This window comes from Cavia porcellus, unplaced genomic scaffold (genome assembly GCF_034190915.1).
Source record: "Cavia porcellus strain 051 isolate PalLab524CR breed Dunkin Hartley unplaced genomic scaffold, mCavPor4.1 scaffold_17, whole genome shotgun sequence".
In the NCBI taxonomy this organism is placed as follows: Eukaryota; Metazoa; Chordata; class Mammalia; order Rodentia; family Caviidae; genus Cavia; species Cavia porcellus.
The window spans coordinates 526,757-539,626 of NW_026947500.1; the positions used below are offsets into that span (position 1 = coordinate 526,757).

A 12,870-nucleotide genomic window follows, 5' to 3' on the forward strand; every position below is an offset into this window, starting at 1 on the left:
GTGGAGTAAGAAATCATAAGCAAGTGGAGATATGCCCTGCTGATCTAAGAACGAACTGGGCTGAGAGAAACCAACTGGGAATGCAACCCTGGTGCTATAACAGGAACAGAAAAGCCTCAGTGTGGAAGCTGGAGCCCGTGTCATTGGAAGCCGCGATTTGGGTTTCCTGCCACCAGCGCTGCTGTGTCTATATCCGCTCAGCAGGGAGAGAGAGGAATGAAAGCTCTGAGAATGGGAATCGGTGAATGGAGTTGAAAGCAGGTCGGGCAGGGAGCTGTGCATTGACCTGCGGTGAGTGAGAGAAACTGGGACTCTTCCATGGTCTAGGAGGCTCCAACAGAGGACATTCTGGGACTGGGCAGACTTGCAGAAACAGGGCGCTGCAGTGACTTCAGTCACGTATCCCCCTCTCAAGCGGGATTGGTGAGCAGTGCCTAGCCTATGTGACGCTTCTGGCTGAGACCCAGTAGGCTAGCACAGCCCAGGTCCCAGCACTTGAAGGTAGATTGACCTGGAGGTGCGGGCCCCGCATAGGCTGCCTGGTCTGCAACTTCCAGGTGCGCTGTGGTGGGCGGGAACACCTAGCCAGCACAATTCAATCAGACTGTGGCCGACAGGGAAGGAAGCTGGGCCTCCTAAATACGCTTGCATATAAAAGGAACAAAGAATATGGGAAGAGGCAGCAACAAGAAAGGGTCCTCGGCCCCCAATCCTGAGAAAGAGGCAATAGCAGACACAGCACCAATAGATATAAAGCGCTATCTCCAGAGCCTCATAGACAAGTTCAGGAATGAAGTTATTAATGACCTGAAGCTAGACATAAGCAGAGTAGTTAGAGAAATGCTAAGCACCACCCAAGAAAAAACAGATGGTAGAATGGAAGAACAGAAAAAGAGGGGAGAATTGTTTAATGGAGAAAATAGAGAAAGCATAGAATACGTGAAGCAGTTTCAAAGAGATTACCAGGAAACTAAAAACTCTATCGAAAACTGGCATAACAGCTTAGAAGAAACTAAGGACAGATTATCTAAACTGGAGGGCAGATTTGTAATACGGGAGAATGAAATGAAAAACTTCTTAAAAATAACAAAGAAACAAACAGCAATAATACAAAGACTAGAAGATGATAAGAGGATCTATAACTTAAGAATTAAGAACATAAAAGAAGTAGGGACACAAACAAAGGAACTACAAAAGCTACTCACAGAAATAATCCAGGAGAATTTTCCTAATTTAGCAAAAGGTAAAGATACTCAGTTGTATGAAGCATACAGGACCCCAGCCACCTACAGCCCAAACAGAGCAACACCCAGGCATATAATAATTAAAATTCCAGAAATCCAATACAAGAACAGAATATTAAAAGCCGTCAGAGACAAGAAACAGATCACTTACAAGGGAACACCCATCAGAATTACAGTAGATTTCTCGGCACAAACCATCAAATCACGAAGAGCATGGGGGGAAATAATTCAAGCTTTGAAAGATAATAATCTCTAGCCAAGATTGATATATCCTGCACAACTATCCCTGGAAATTGATGGAAAAACAAGGTGCTTCCAGGATAAAGAGGAACTAGGGGAATATGCAACCACCAATTCAACTCTACAGAGAATACTGCAGGATATTCTAAAAAAGAAAAATACAAAGAATCCAGAAATAGTGGTGGGGAGGCCACAATGAATGGAGCAGAGAACAAAATGAAGAAGACAAACTGTCAACTAATGACAGAAAAAGAGCTCAACAGAAATGAGGCAGAGAAGATTGGATGATAGGAACAGCTATTTTGGAGAAAATGACGTCTTAATAGGTAATACTGATTTAGTATCATCTTGTTTTGAAGTCTCATCAAGCTTTTGTTCTGTCTCCATTGGTCTAAACAGGTTGTATCTTAATGGATTTTATTATGTATGATAGTATAAGCAAAAACTTTTATAGACAAGGAGATTATACAGAAACCATTGTTCATTTTCTGTTAGTTGATTCTAAATACCCTGTAATACTGTCATTCTCTTAAATGGTTTTACATTGTTTTGATATATTTGATGCTACAGTATACGAAGTTATACTCAAAGATTTCAAGGAAAGAGACAATATGGTAACTACTGTTGGGATTATCTTGTGGTGAAACACTATTTTGCTTAAATGGTTATGTTTTGATCTGCGCTGTTTTGCTGTTATGCCCTCTTTTATCTCAATCTCCATTTTATTATTTACTTTTTTATTTTTATCCTTTTAATTAAGAGAAAAATAAATTTAAAAAATAGCAGGATATATTATAGTAACCCACTTTGACTTTCCATTATCTTGATTTAAAGCCCTGTATTGCTCTCACCATCTTGTTTTGACTGATGTTCCTCTATTCTGTTTTGCTTGATAGTACCAGGTTCGAAAGTTTAGGCAACAGCTGTGAACATAGTGGGATTCATTATGACGCCTATTCTGGTTGACTATTATCTACTTTTGAAGACCTAAAAAATGTCTCCAATGTTTTGGTTTTGCCGGTTTCGTTCTTTACTGTTTTGTTCAATTTTATTATAATTGATGTTATAGGCAATTCTATTAGAGATAGCGGGAGGCATCATGGTAACCATTGTTGATCACCTTGTATTATGCTTTAACATTATCTGTTATGTCCACCCTTTTGGTTTGACTGACTCTGTTCTGTTATGTCACATTTGGTTCTACTCTCTTCCAAAAATTAATAAGAACTGTGGGAGCAACAAAACCCAAAATGTGTAATTGTCATTGTACAAAAGAGAGGAAAAGAAAGTGCTCTAAATGATATAACTGCATGTATATTTAAGTATATAAGATAGGTAATGATATTACTGAGTTTTGTTGGATCATTGAACAGAACTGTTTGCAGTCTCACTGTTGGAATGTCCACTTTATAAGCTTTAATTTTGTAACTTGAACAATTATTTCTAAGATGACAACATGTAATCCATTAACTAGTGATTTCCTACTGTTTATTTTTTTCTGTAAATCTGTATAACTTGTACCCTTTCTCTGCTTTTTTTCTTTTTCTCCTTAAATATAATTTAAAAAATTATGTTAACAAGGAGAAGAAGTATCTTAGGAGAAGATCTCCATGTTGCATTTCACTACAGGAGTGAAATGCCTGCAGCTACAGCATTTATTTAGTTAACTGGAGTTGGAGCCAGGTGTCCTCAGGTGTTATCTTGCCCTGGTCGTGCAGCAGCCCTGCATGTGTTGTTCAATTTCCAGTTTCAATGGCTCCCTATGTATTCCTCCTTTTTGTTTAATGGTTACATGGGATGGGTGGTCAGTTGAAGCTTGAAGAAGCTGTGTTAGGAGAACTCTTGCAATTTAAACCCCAAACAGTCCATCAATCTATAATACTAATGACTTATCAGTGTAGCCAGCAATTGTCAGAAGGCAGTAGTGATTCGAGCTTCTTTTATAGCTAATATTTTACTATGGCATTGTATTATATCTTTTGAAGTTATATTTTCTATAGGAGGTTCAAGATCAAGTTAAGGTGAGACCTGTATTAAATATAATCAGTTCATTGTTATTTATCAAAGTCAGTTAGGTCTCCTCAGGAATTGCCTTAGAACCATGCATAGCACCTCTTGGATTTATAGTCAGTGTCAAACCATCAGGATGAGTCATGGCCATTGCTTGACCAAGTTGCTTCCCTGTAATCTTGGGAGATTTTGTCTGCTGGTGACTCTCCTTAAGTACACCATTCATCAAACCTGATTTCATAATCTTGATCAGAAGACCAGGGAACCTACTGAGTATCTATGGATGATGCAAGCAGAGGTTCTTTTATGTCTTGGGTCCTCACTGACCTTGAATGCTGGGGCAAAATATTGGCTATCCTCTTTGCCCATCTGTTTCTCTAATTTTTGGTCTCTACTCAGTTGTTGAACATCCAGAAAAAAGATTAGTAACTAACAATACAGTGTAGTAGAGGCAGTGAGCTTGACATTACTATCTTAGCTAAATATGAAACACTTTAGAACATTAAATGAAACTTACTTTCTATTATCTATGGATATTTTAACATTTGAATACTTATAGAGTATTAATAGTTACGTATTTTACACAGAAAACTAAAAATCAAAACCATACATATTATTGTATAATGACACTTATGACATTTTGTAACAATCTGAATTTTTGTTTTGATATAAAATACCCCTTTTAGTCAATCATCGCTATCTAATACATAATATGCTTTTATCTAAATTATTGACCTTTACTGGAATGTGAATCTCATAGTTTTTTGGTACTAGCAGAAATCTGAATATAAAACAATTTTGTCACCATATATGATCTCTGTTTTCCTTTTTGGAAGACCAGTATATCTGGAAGCATCAATACATTAATATACTGCAAAGTTAATAACATCTGTCATAGCCATATAAAAACCTTTGCATCTGAAAACTTTTAAATCAATAAACATTGTATTATTTCTTTTGATGATGACCAATGTAAACATATTACAATGATATATTTTGTAACCTTAGTTGTGGTATCTCCCAAAAGGCTATAGAGATTATTGGGACCTCCAATCAATAAACAAGAACTGGTTGAAAATGTGGAGTCCTGTTCAATAATCTCAACACTGAGGGATTTTGTTTACTCATCTTACTATATATAATTCATATATGTTAATATACTATATGTATTATATATATATTTGGATGACTGATGAAAAACCCAATCATAACATTTAACTCATTAATTTTTTTAAATAATGACACTCTCGGGCACATAATAAATGATAATATATATTACATCCACATAACCAATCTTTGTATCATTTGGACCAGTTGGCAACCCAGGTGGCATTTAGACCAGGTGGATGCATACTTTGGAACTTTATAACCCAAATAAATCTTTGATCCATAAATGCAAAAGGAAAGGGGCTGGGGATTTAGCTCAGCGGCATAAGCACCTGCCTTGCAAGCAGGCAGTCATGAGTTCGATCCCTGATACTGATAAAAAAAAGAAAAAGACAAAAAAAAAAAAAGGAAAAGGAAAAAAGAAAAATTGTTGATCTCAAAAGGAACAGCTATTTATGGAGCAGACAAATGGACAAACAGGCATATATATGATCTGATAGATATCTGTACAGATTCAAGCAACCACCTGTTCTGTTCACCTCCAGCATCCCATGCCCTCAGGTCGTTTCTCAGGTGCTCCACGCCACTTGAGCATTCCTGTATGGCATTTGTGTTTTTGGCTCCATACATGTGATCCATCACTAGCTCACTTGACTCCCAACAATTGGTTATAAACAGACTGCACAAACAGACAACAGATACACAGGCAGACTGACAAACATCTTACAAACCACAGTGCACTCAAATATATTGTTAGCCAAATTGAATTACAATAATTGTTTACAAATATAAACATACAACTATAAATTGACTAGTAAGATTTGTTATAGGTCAACTAGCAGAGATCTCATAAAAGGATTTAGTGAAGACAAAATCTTAGCTATAACTAACAATTTTATATTTTATATTAAAAATACTAGTAGCTTATGTGTCCCTTTCTTTCATTAAACTTTCAGTTTAGTTATCTTTTATGTACTCATCACCTGTTTAGGCCTTTGGTTTTGTTTTTGATTACCGTCTCCTGGTATTCTGGGTCAATTAAGGTTGGTTTTAGTTTCACCAGTTATATGGTTTCTGAACTATCAAAGTCTGCTTCTGAGGGGTTCAGACCCATGATACAGCCGGACAGCATGCTCTGGCACCCAGATAAGCCATTTAGCATTTCCTGGAAAGATATAAGCATACCCTCAACCCCACATTAGCGCTGACTGGTTGTTTTTATTGTCCAGTATGAAGATCTTTCCAATGGATTTTTTTAAACTTTTATTTGATTGTATTATCTTTCTGCTGTGGTAGTTACATCTTTATTACATTTTAAAAAATTTTAAATAGTATATATTGCTAGGGAAATCTGTAATGAGGTGAGCTGTCCTTTTTGTTTTTTGAAATTTAAATTGTGAGCACATTTAAATACTTTTAGATCTGAAGATTATAAGGAATTTTTGTGGTAAGGTCTAGAGAAAAAAACTGCATTTTGTATTTAGGCACCTTTGACTCTGTCTTGCCATTGTCACATACAGGTTGTGCTCCTGCTCTGGCCTGGAGACCCCACCATTGTTGGGGATCCAGGCACCAGTGCAGGGTAAGCTTTCGATGCATAAAGCATGTGAACAGGTGATGTGAAAAAGCAGAGTGGCTCGAGTGGGCCAGAGCCATCTCCTACTTCTCCGGAACCGTGTCCCATCTTCCCGGCCCTGGACCCAGCACTGCAGTGCTGCGGGCAGCAGGCCAGCCCTTGAAAGGCTTGGCGGTTCCGGTGGAGTTCAGTCCTCAGCATGTGGGAGGCAGGGATACAAACCTTTAACTCCACAGAGCAGATTCTGCCTCACCAGGCCAAACCCAGGAAAAGTTCTTTGTGTCTTACATCATTTATATGTACTTCTAAAGGCAAAAGTCTGTAATGTTTTTAGACACTGATGGTTAGAAACAAACCTTGGGATATCTCTCCCACCCACTGAAGGAAGTTTCCTCCACACCCTTGTGGCTGCTATTCTAAACTGATCCATAAATTGGTAACTCAAAAGCAAGTCAACTGCCCGTGGCAGCAAAGGCACTCTTTGTACCCCTCCAGGTTAAATCAATTTAGCACTGTACTAGGGTGAGAAACATTACTGTGATCTGTAGTTGTCACATTCAGAGGCCTTGCCATAGGCCCATGGAGTTGGGCAATAATGAAGCATTTGTTCCTGTGTCTAAAAGCCCTTTAAATGCTTTTTCTTTAATAATCAATTTTATCTCATGGTGTGGTCCTGCTTAATCTTTTAACCCTGTAAATTTCTGAAGATCCAAAACCCTTAGACACCCTTCCTTTATTTATAGATTTTCCAATTTTTGTCAAGGGAAGAATAACCAATTGAGCAATGCAGGAATTTGGGGAGATTTGAACAGTGCTTTGAGTAGATTGAACTGTAAACTTTATTTCCCCTTGCAGCTAAAATAAGCAACATTGTTTCTTTACCTCTCTTGTCTGGGCCAAGCTCAGGCTCAGTAGAGCATTCTGGTTCCCTCCCTTGCTTGGGATTTGATTTTAAACTGTTGCTCCAGGCCAGTTTCCTTGTGGCCATCCTAACAAGCCCTTAATCAAGAGGCTTCTTAATCAAAATCCACAAAAGAAAGTGTAAATATTGGAATCAAGCATACAACAAAAAGTTCCATATATACTTGTGATTCTTTAGAATGTGTTTGTCTCATGCCTAACAACTGGTAAAATTTATACTTTTTCCCCCCTTTTGGCTTCTTCTAAGCCAATTTTCCCTTTCAATTCCCTTAAGCCTGTTTCTCTTTGGCTTCTCTCAAGCCTATCTGCCTTTCACTACCTATTCACTTCTCTCACGCAAATAAGAAGTGTCCCCTCACCCACTGTTTCTTTTTACTCCAGTCCTTGTCTGAATCCAGGAGGATCAGAACTCTGTAGAACTGGGAGAGGCTGGTGCCTAAGATGGGGGGTGTCTCTGGATCCTCCATATGAATTTAAGGGGTTAGACAGAAAACACAGGAAATGGCACAGCCCTTGGGAGTGGTTCAAGGACTTTTCTAAGTAACAAATTAGGTTAACAAGGAGAAGTTGCATTTCACTACAGGGGTGAAATGCCGCAGCTTCAGTGTTTATCTAGCTAACTGGAGTTGGATCCAGGTGTCCAACTGTTACCTTATCTTGGCCATGCAACAGCCCTGCATGTGTGTTCAGTTTCCAGTTAAAATGGCTCCCAACAGATACCTTTTATTTTTATTATAAATTAGTATACAGTATTTGTGAACCACTGTATCACATAGTGATACTATTCAGTACCCTTCATGTTTAATTTAATATACCTTTTAATCTATTTATGTTTCCTTAAATAGATCTCCTGAAAGACTTGGTCTCCCCAAGGGACTTTGATGCTGTCACTCATCTGGCCCTCATCAATGCTGTATATTTCAAGGGCAACTGGAAGTCACAGTTTAGACCTGAAAATACTAGAACTTTTTCCTTCACTAAAGATGATGAAAGTGAGGTCCAAATTCCAATGATGTATCAACAGGGAGAATTTTATTATGGTACGCAATTTTGCTTTTTATTTCTTTCTTCTTGTAGTACACTAATAAATTTTAGAACAATAAAGTGAGATACTCATTAGTCAAACTCTGTCAGTCTAATTTGGGCTGCAATTCAATTTCCTTAGCTGCATTTTCAAAGGCTACTTGTAATTTGATACTGAATGGATATTATATGCACTGACAATTTTCCAGCATGTTTCTTTAATTCACGTAGCTGATCATAGCTACTAAGTGACTTTTTCATGTTGCATGAAACAACATTCTGGCATGTTGTAACAACATTCTGATTTACCCCACAAATCACTGACTTTGGGATGTTTTTCCATGCTATATCGTTCACCAAACAATTGACTTAGGTTCCTTATTGCTTTCTGAATTGGAATTGTTCTTCTCACACATGTATTTATATGTTTTTGACTAAACATTTTTAAAAATGTATGTCTGGAAATAATTGTTCATTCAGTTTTATTTAGTGATTGGCTATACTTTGTGGTAAAATTTAATACCCCTAGTATTGTTTTCAAAGATGTTTCTTTGGACTCTTCAGTTTAGTGTGTTATTCTTTTCGGTATCCTAAATCAAATTATGATAATTTGTTAAGTCATAAGCAGAAATGTAATTTTAAGCCAAATGTATTTTAGAACTAATGAGTTTTAGAACTAATAGTTTGTCCTATTTAAAGTTATATTGTAATATATATGTGTGTGTGTGTGTGTGTGTATATATATATATATATATATATTTTTTTTTTTCTTTTGGTCTTTTTGAGCCAGGGTCTCATTAGGCAGTTTAGGTTAGCTTTGAACTCACTTTGTAATCCAGGCTGATCTCGAACTCACAAAGATCCTCTTGCCTCAGTCTCTCGAAAACAGGGGTTACAGGTGTTCACCACCACACCCAGCTATATATTGTAATATTAAAAGACTATAATCACAGCAGATTTAGTTAATAATCAAAATATGAAAGGAAAATATCCATTTGTATAAAAACCAAAATATTTAGTGCCAGGTCTAAAAAACTTAGGTCTATTGTAGGAAAATGTCATTAAAAATTATTACACTAATTCTTGGAAATAGGAAAATTTTAAAGCAGTGGCAGACATGTTCATTTTAAAGATTGTTGAAAAATATACAATACCAGATAATTTGGTTAATTTCATAGAACACCAACCAAATTACCTAATTATCTAATTTGAGATCTTGCTCATCATACACTAGACCTTGGTGAACCCTTTCAAGCTTTCAATGATACAGGCAGCCTACTGCACACATGTGCCATAGATTTGCTACCATTGCACTAGACTATTGTAGAATAACTAGATTTCATTTTAGCTATGTGACTGTGATCTTGAAACTTGTAGTCATGATAATGTTAAAGTAGTAGGTTATTAGATAGCCAAGTCCTCTTTGAGATGAATATTGTTAAATGTGATTTACATCCAACTGGAGCTATGCTTTATTTTTGTAACAAAAATTTTTATTGTTCCTAGTAATATGCTTTAACTATTTTGAATTATCTCACCGAAAAGTAAAAATAAATCTAGAGAGCTTGTGATGACAAATGTGAAAATGTTCTGGGGAGTCTAAAATAAAATAAAATCTGCAGGGCTCTGGAACATAAAAATTCATTTAATTTCAGGGACAATTACCTAGATGCCCAAAATTATTATTTGCTATACCCTATTTCTGAAAAAATTCTAACAATGTTAAATGTTTTAAAGAAAGTTTTGATACGGGACTTTTATGGTCCTTCTTTCCTGTACAGGGGAATTCAGTGATGGCTCTAATGAAGCTGGTGGTGTCTACCAAGTCCTAGAAATACCGTATGAGGGCAATGAGATAAGCATGATGCTAGTATTGTCCAGACAGGAAGTTCCACTGGCCACTCTAGAGCCATTGGTCAAAGCACAGCTGATTGAAGAATGGGCCAACGCTGTGAAGAAACAAAAAGTGGAAGTGTACCTGCCCAGGTGAGAGGCTCTTGTGTAGCTCCTCCCACAGCATGAAGGGAAGGCGAGCATTGCAAGTGTGCCACAGTAAAACTCTTGCCACACCGCTTTTGAATTTTAAATGTCCTGCTCCTCTTCGTCTTCCTCCTCTTTTTCTTTCTCCTCTTCCTCCTCCTCTTCTTTCTCCTCTTCCGCCTCTTTGTTCTACTCGTTAGTATTCTTTCATACTCAAATTTTTCCCAAGGCATACATGTTTACTTATTGATTGATTCAGTACTGTGTTCCAAGACCTAGATTCAGATATGATTCAATATTTTTAGCTTTACTTTAGAAATTTTTCAGTAGATTTTCTCTGAATATTATTTTCATTGACAGCCACTTTTATTTTGTTGCTTAAGTTGATGATAGCTGGAGGGAAAATAATCTCTGGCATTGCTGGCAGAACTGCAAGATGCAACCAAAATTAATCAAAAATAAGCAGCTCTGCTGAAAGCCCCCACTGTGGCTGAAAGAGTAAAATCCATGCACAGTCTTTAATATCCTGATTGCCATTCACTTCCTCAATTCTACCTCTGCCAGTCAGCACATCAGCATTTTGTAGCACATTATCCCTTCATGCTTGTAGTTATGCCACATACATCCTGTTCCTTTCATGTCTTGGAGTCTCCATTTATGTTATTAAAATGCCCTTCTCACATTTCTTTGCCAGACATTATTGCTCGCTCTTCAGAGTCAGCTCCGATACCAGTTTTTCTAGGAAACCTCCTATGACCTGTCTGTTGGTCGGGCAACCCTCACTGGTGCCTCATATTTGCACTTAGCTGATGATATTTAATGCACCTTTGCATACTAGTAAGAAAGCTATATTAGTTAACACCATACAAACATGCTTAAAAATATAATGTGTAAACTTACGCCAGACCACAAGATACCCTGATAAATGGCATATAAATATTCACGTATATGTGGCAGTACAGTTCTAACACTCATTCCAAATAAAGGAAATGGTTCAAATATAGCTACCATGTGATAAGGTATTATTAGTAATGCTAAATTATTTTAAACTTATTGACTCAGTTTTCAAATTTTTAAATACTATTACATGTTTGCAGTGTGGGATGATTAGATTCATCATGGAGAATTGGTTCATGTACATAACACATCTCATTTCCTTTTCCTTCCACTTCTCTTTCTTGTCTTTCCCCTTCCCTCCATTTCTTGGTCCCTTTTCCAATTGGAAAAGATCTATCTCCCTGTTTCCTGTTACTGTACGGATCTTTTATTTTGCTCTTTAAGTCATTAACTCATTTATATTTATTCTGATTCAGGGAATTCTCAGGAAGAGGTCAAGACTGACGGGGAGGAAAGGGAAAGGGAGGTAATAGGGATTGGAGTTGATTAGAATATATTAAATGAATGTACCAACTTCCCAAAATAAGTCCCATCATCATGTATTATTAATAATCACTCATAACATTTTTTAAAAGTTACTTCTTATATGGATAGCTATTTTTATAAAAGCTTAACTGGTACTTAAAAGTGTTATTGAAAGAGATCTATTTGGAACTATAGATATTTTTGACTAGAATATTATTTTTTGACTGGCCAGTGGCATTCATAATATGTAGTCATGTATTTCTTAGTCTGCTTATAAAAGGTAAGGTACTCCAATCTAAGTATTTCATTTTCTTTTCTTTTACTAAAATATTATGCATGTATCATTTTCTATGACAATACATTTATATGGAAAAACTGTATTCATAAGTTGGCTAATAAGAACAGACAATGAATATTTAACAGAATTACTTTTAAAGTATATGATAAATGAAACAAGACTTTTAAAAGAGGATTTACAGTGGATTTTAAAATATTTGAAGTTAGGCATGATTTTTGCAAGTAAATAAAAATGGTTTCTTAATGTCTTAAAAAGTATGTGATAATTGATTCTTATAAAATACTTAATATATCTTAACTAAAGCATAATTTACTTTTGAACATTAATATGAGTTTAAATTACATTCTAAGTCAAATCTAAATTTAATCATATAGTTCATGTTAATCTTCATCTGTTTACCTTTTTACATTAACTTTTTATTTTTCTTGGCATTTTATAGGGAATTTCTTTTTATTTTATCAGAAATTCATAGTGTTAATGGTTCCTTTATTGATGTCCATAAGTCAAAAGCAGTGTTCAAATGCTTTAATTCTGTGAAGATACAAAATTGTTTAGGAATATTTTAACAGAATTATGAATGAATGCTTAATGAGTACCATATATTCTGACTCAACCATGTTCATTAGAAAATATGGCCTCTGGGTCCTGTCCACTGAGAAATTGAAAGCTGCAGCAAAAGAAAATTATGTTTTCATTTTCTAAAAGATATTCTTCAATTATGAAATAGTTTAGTTCACTTGCTCATATTAATCCCTGTGACTAAACTAGGCACAGTTAATTACCATGCATCCATTTTTCCAGGAGTTTTACAGACGCTCCCTGCATAACTAACGCACATCTAGGTAAGTTAAATAGCTAGATAAGATAAATTTAGTTTCCCTTTTGAACAGATTGAGAGTTTTCAAATACTTACATGATCTAGTGATCAGTGGCAAACTATTCTCCCTCTCCATCTTACAGCAGTAGAATCTACTCAACATTCAATGAAGGTAATGATTTGTGTGACCTAATTTTAACATTGTAAAAATGTTTCTAACAGTTACATTTCTAGGTTTACCCAAGTGTCAGTCTTTAATGATTTTATAGATGTATTCATGTAGAGATAATAT

The 12,870-nt window shown here is 36.1% G+C and overlaps 1 protein-coding gene across 5 annotated transcripts in view; it reads left to right on the forward strand.

Annotated features, from left to right (window-relative positions):
• The window catches only part of Serpini1 (serpin family I member 1), a 92,873-nt gene that overhangs the window by 54,554 nt on the left and 25,449 nt on the right, over window positions 1–12,870 (forward strand). For 4 of the 5 annotated variants that reach the window (XM_023562256.2, XM_063227115.1, XM_063227114.1 and 1 more), the window contains 2 exons: window positions 7,944–8,138; window positions 9,903–10,107. In XM_023562256.2, coding sequence (XP_023418024.2) covers window positions 7,944–8,138; window positions 9,903–10,107 — 400 coding nt within the window. Of the gene's footprint in view, window positions 1–7,943; window positions 8,139–9,902; window positions 10,108–12,562; window positions 12,604–12,721; window positions 12,751–12,870 lie in introns of all 5 variants that reach the window. The other variant, XM_063227116.1, reaches the window with a different exon arrangement.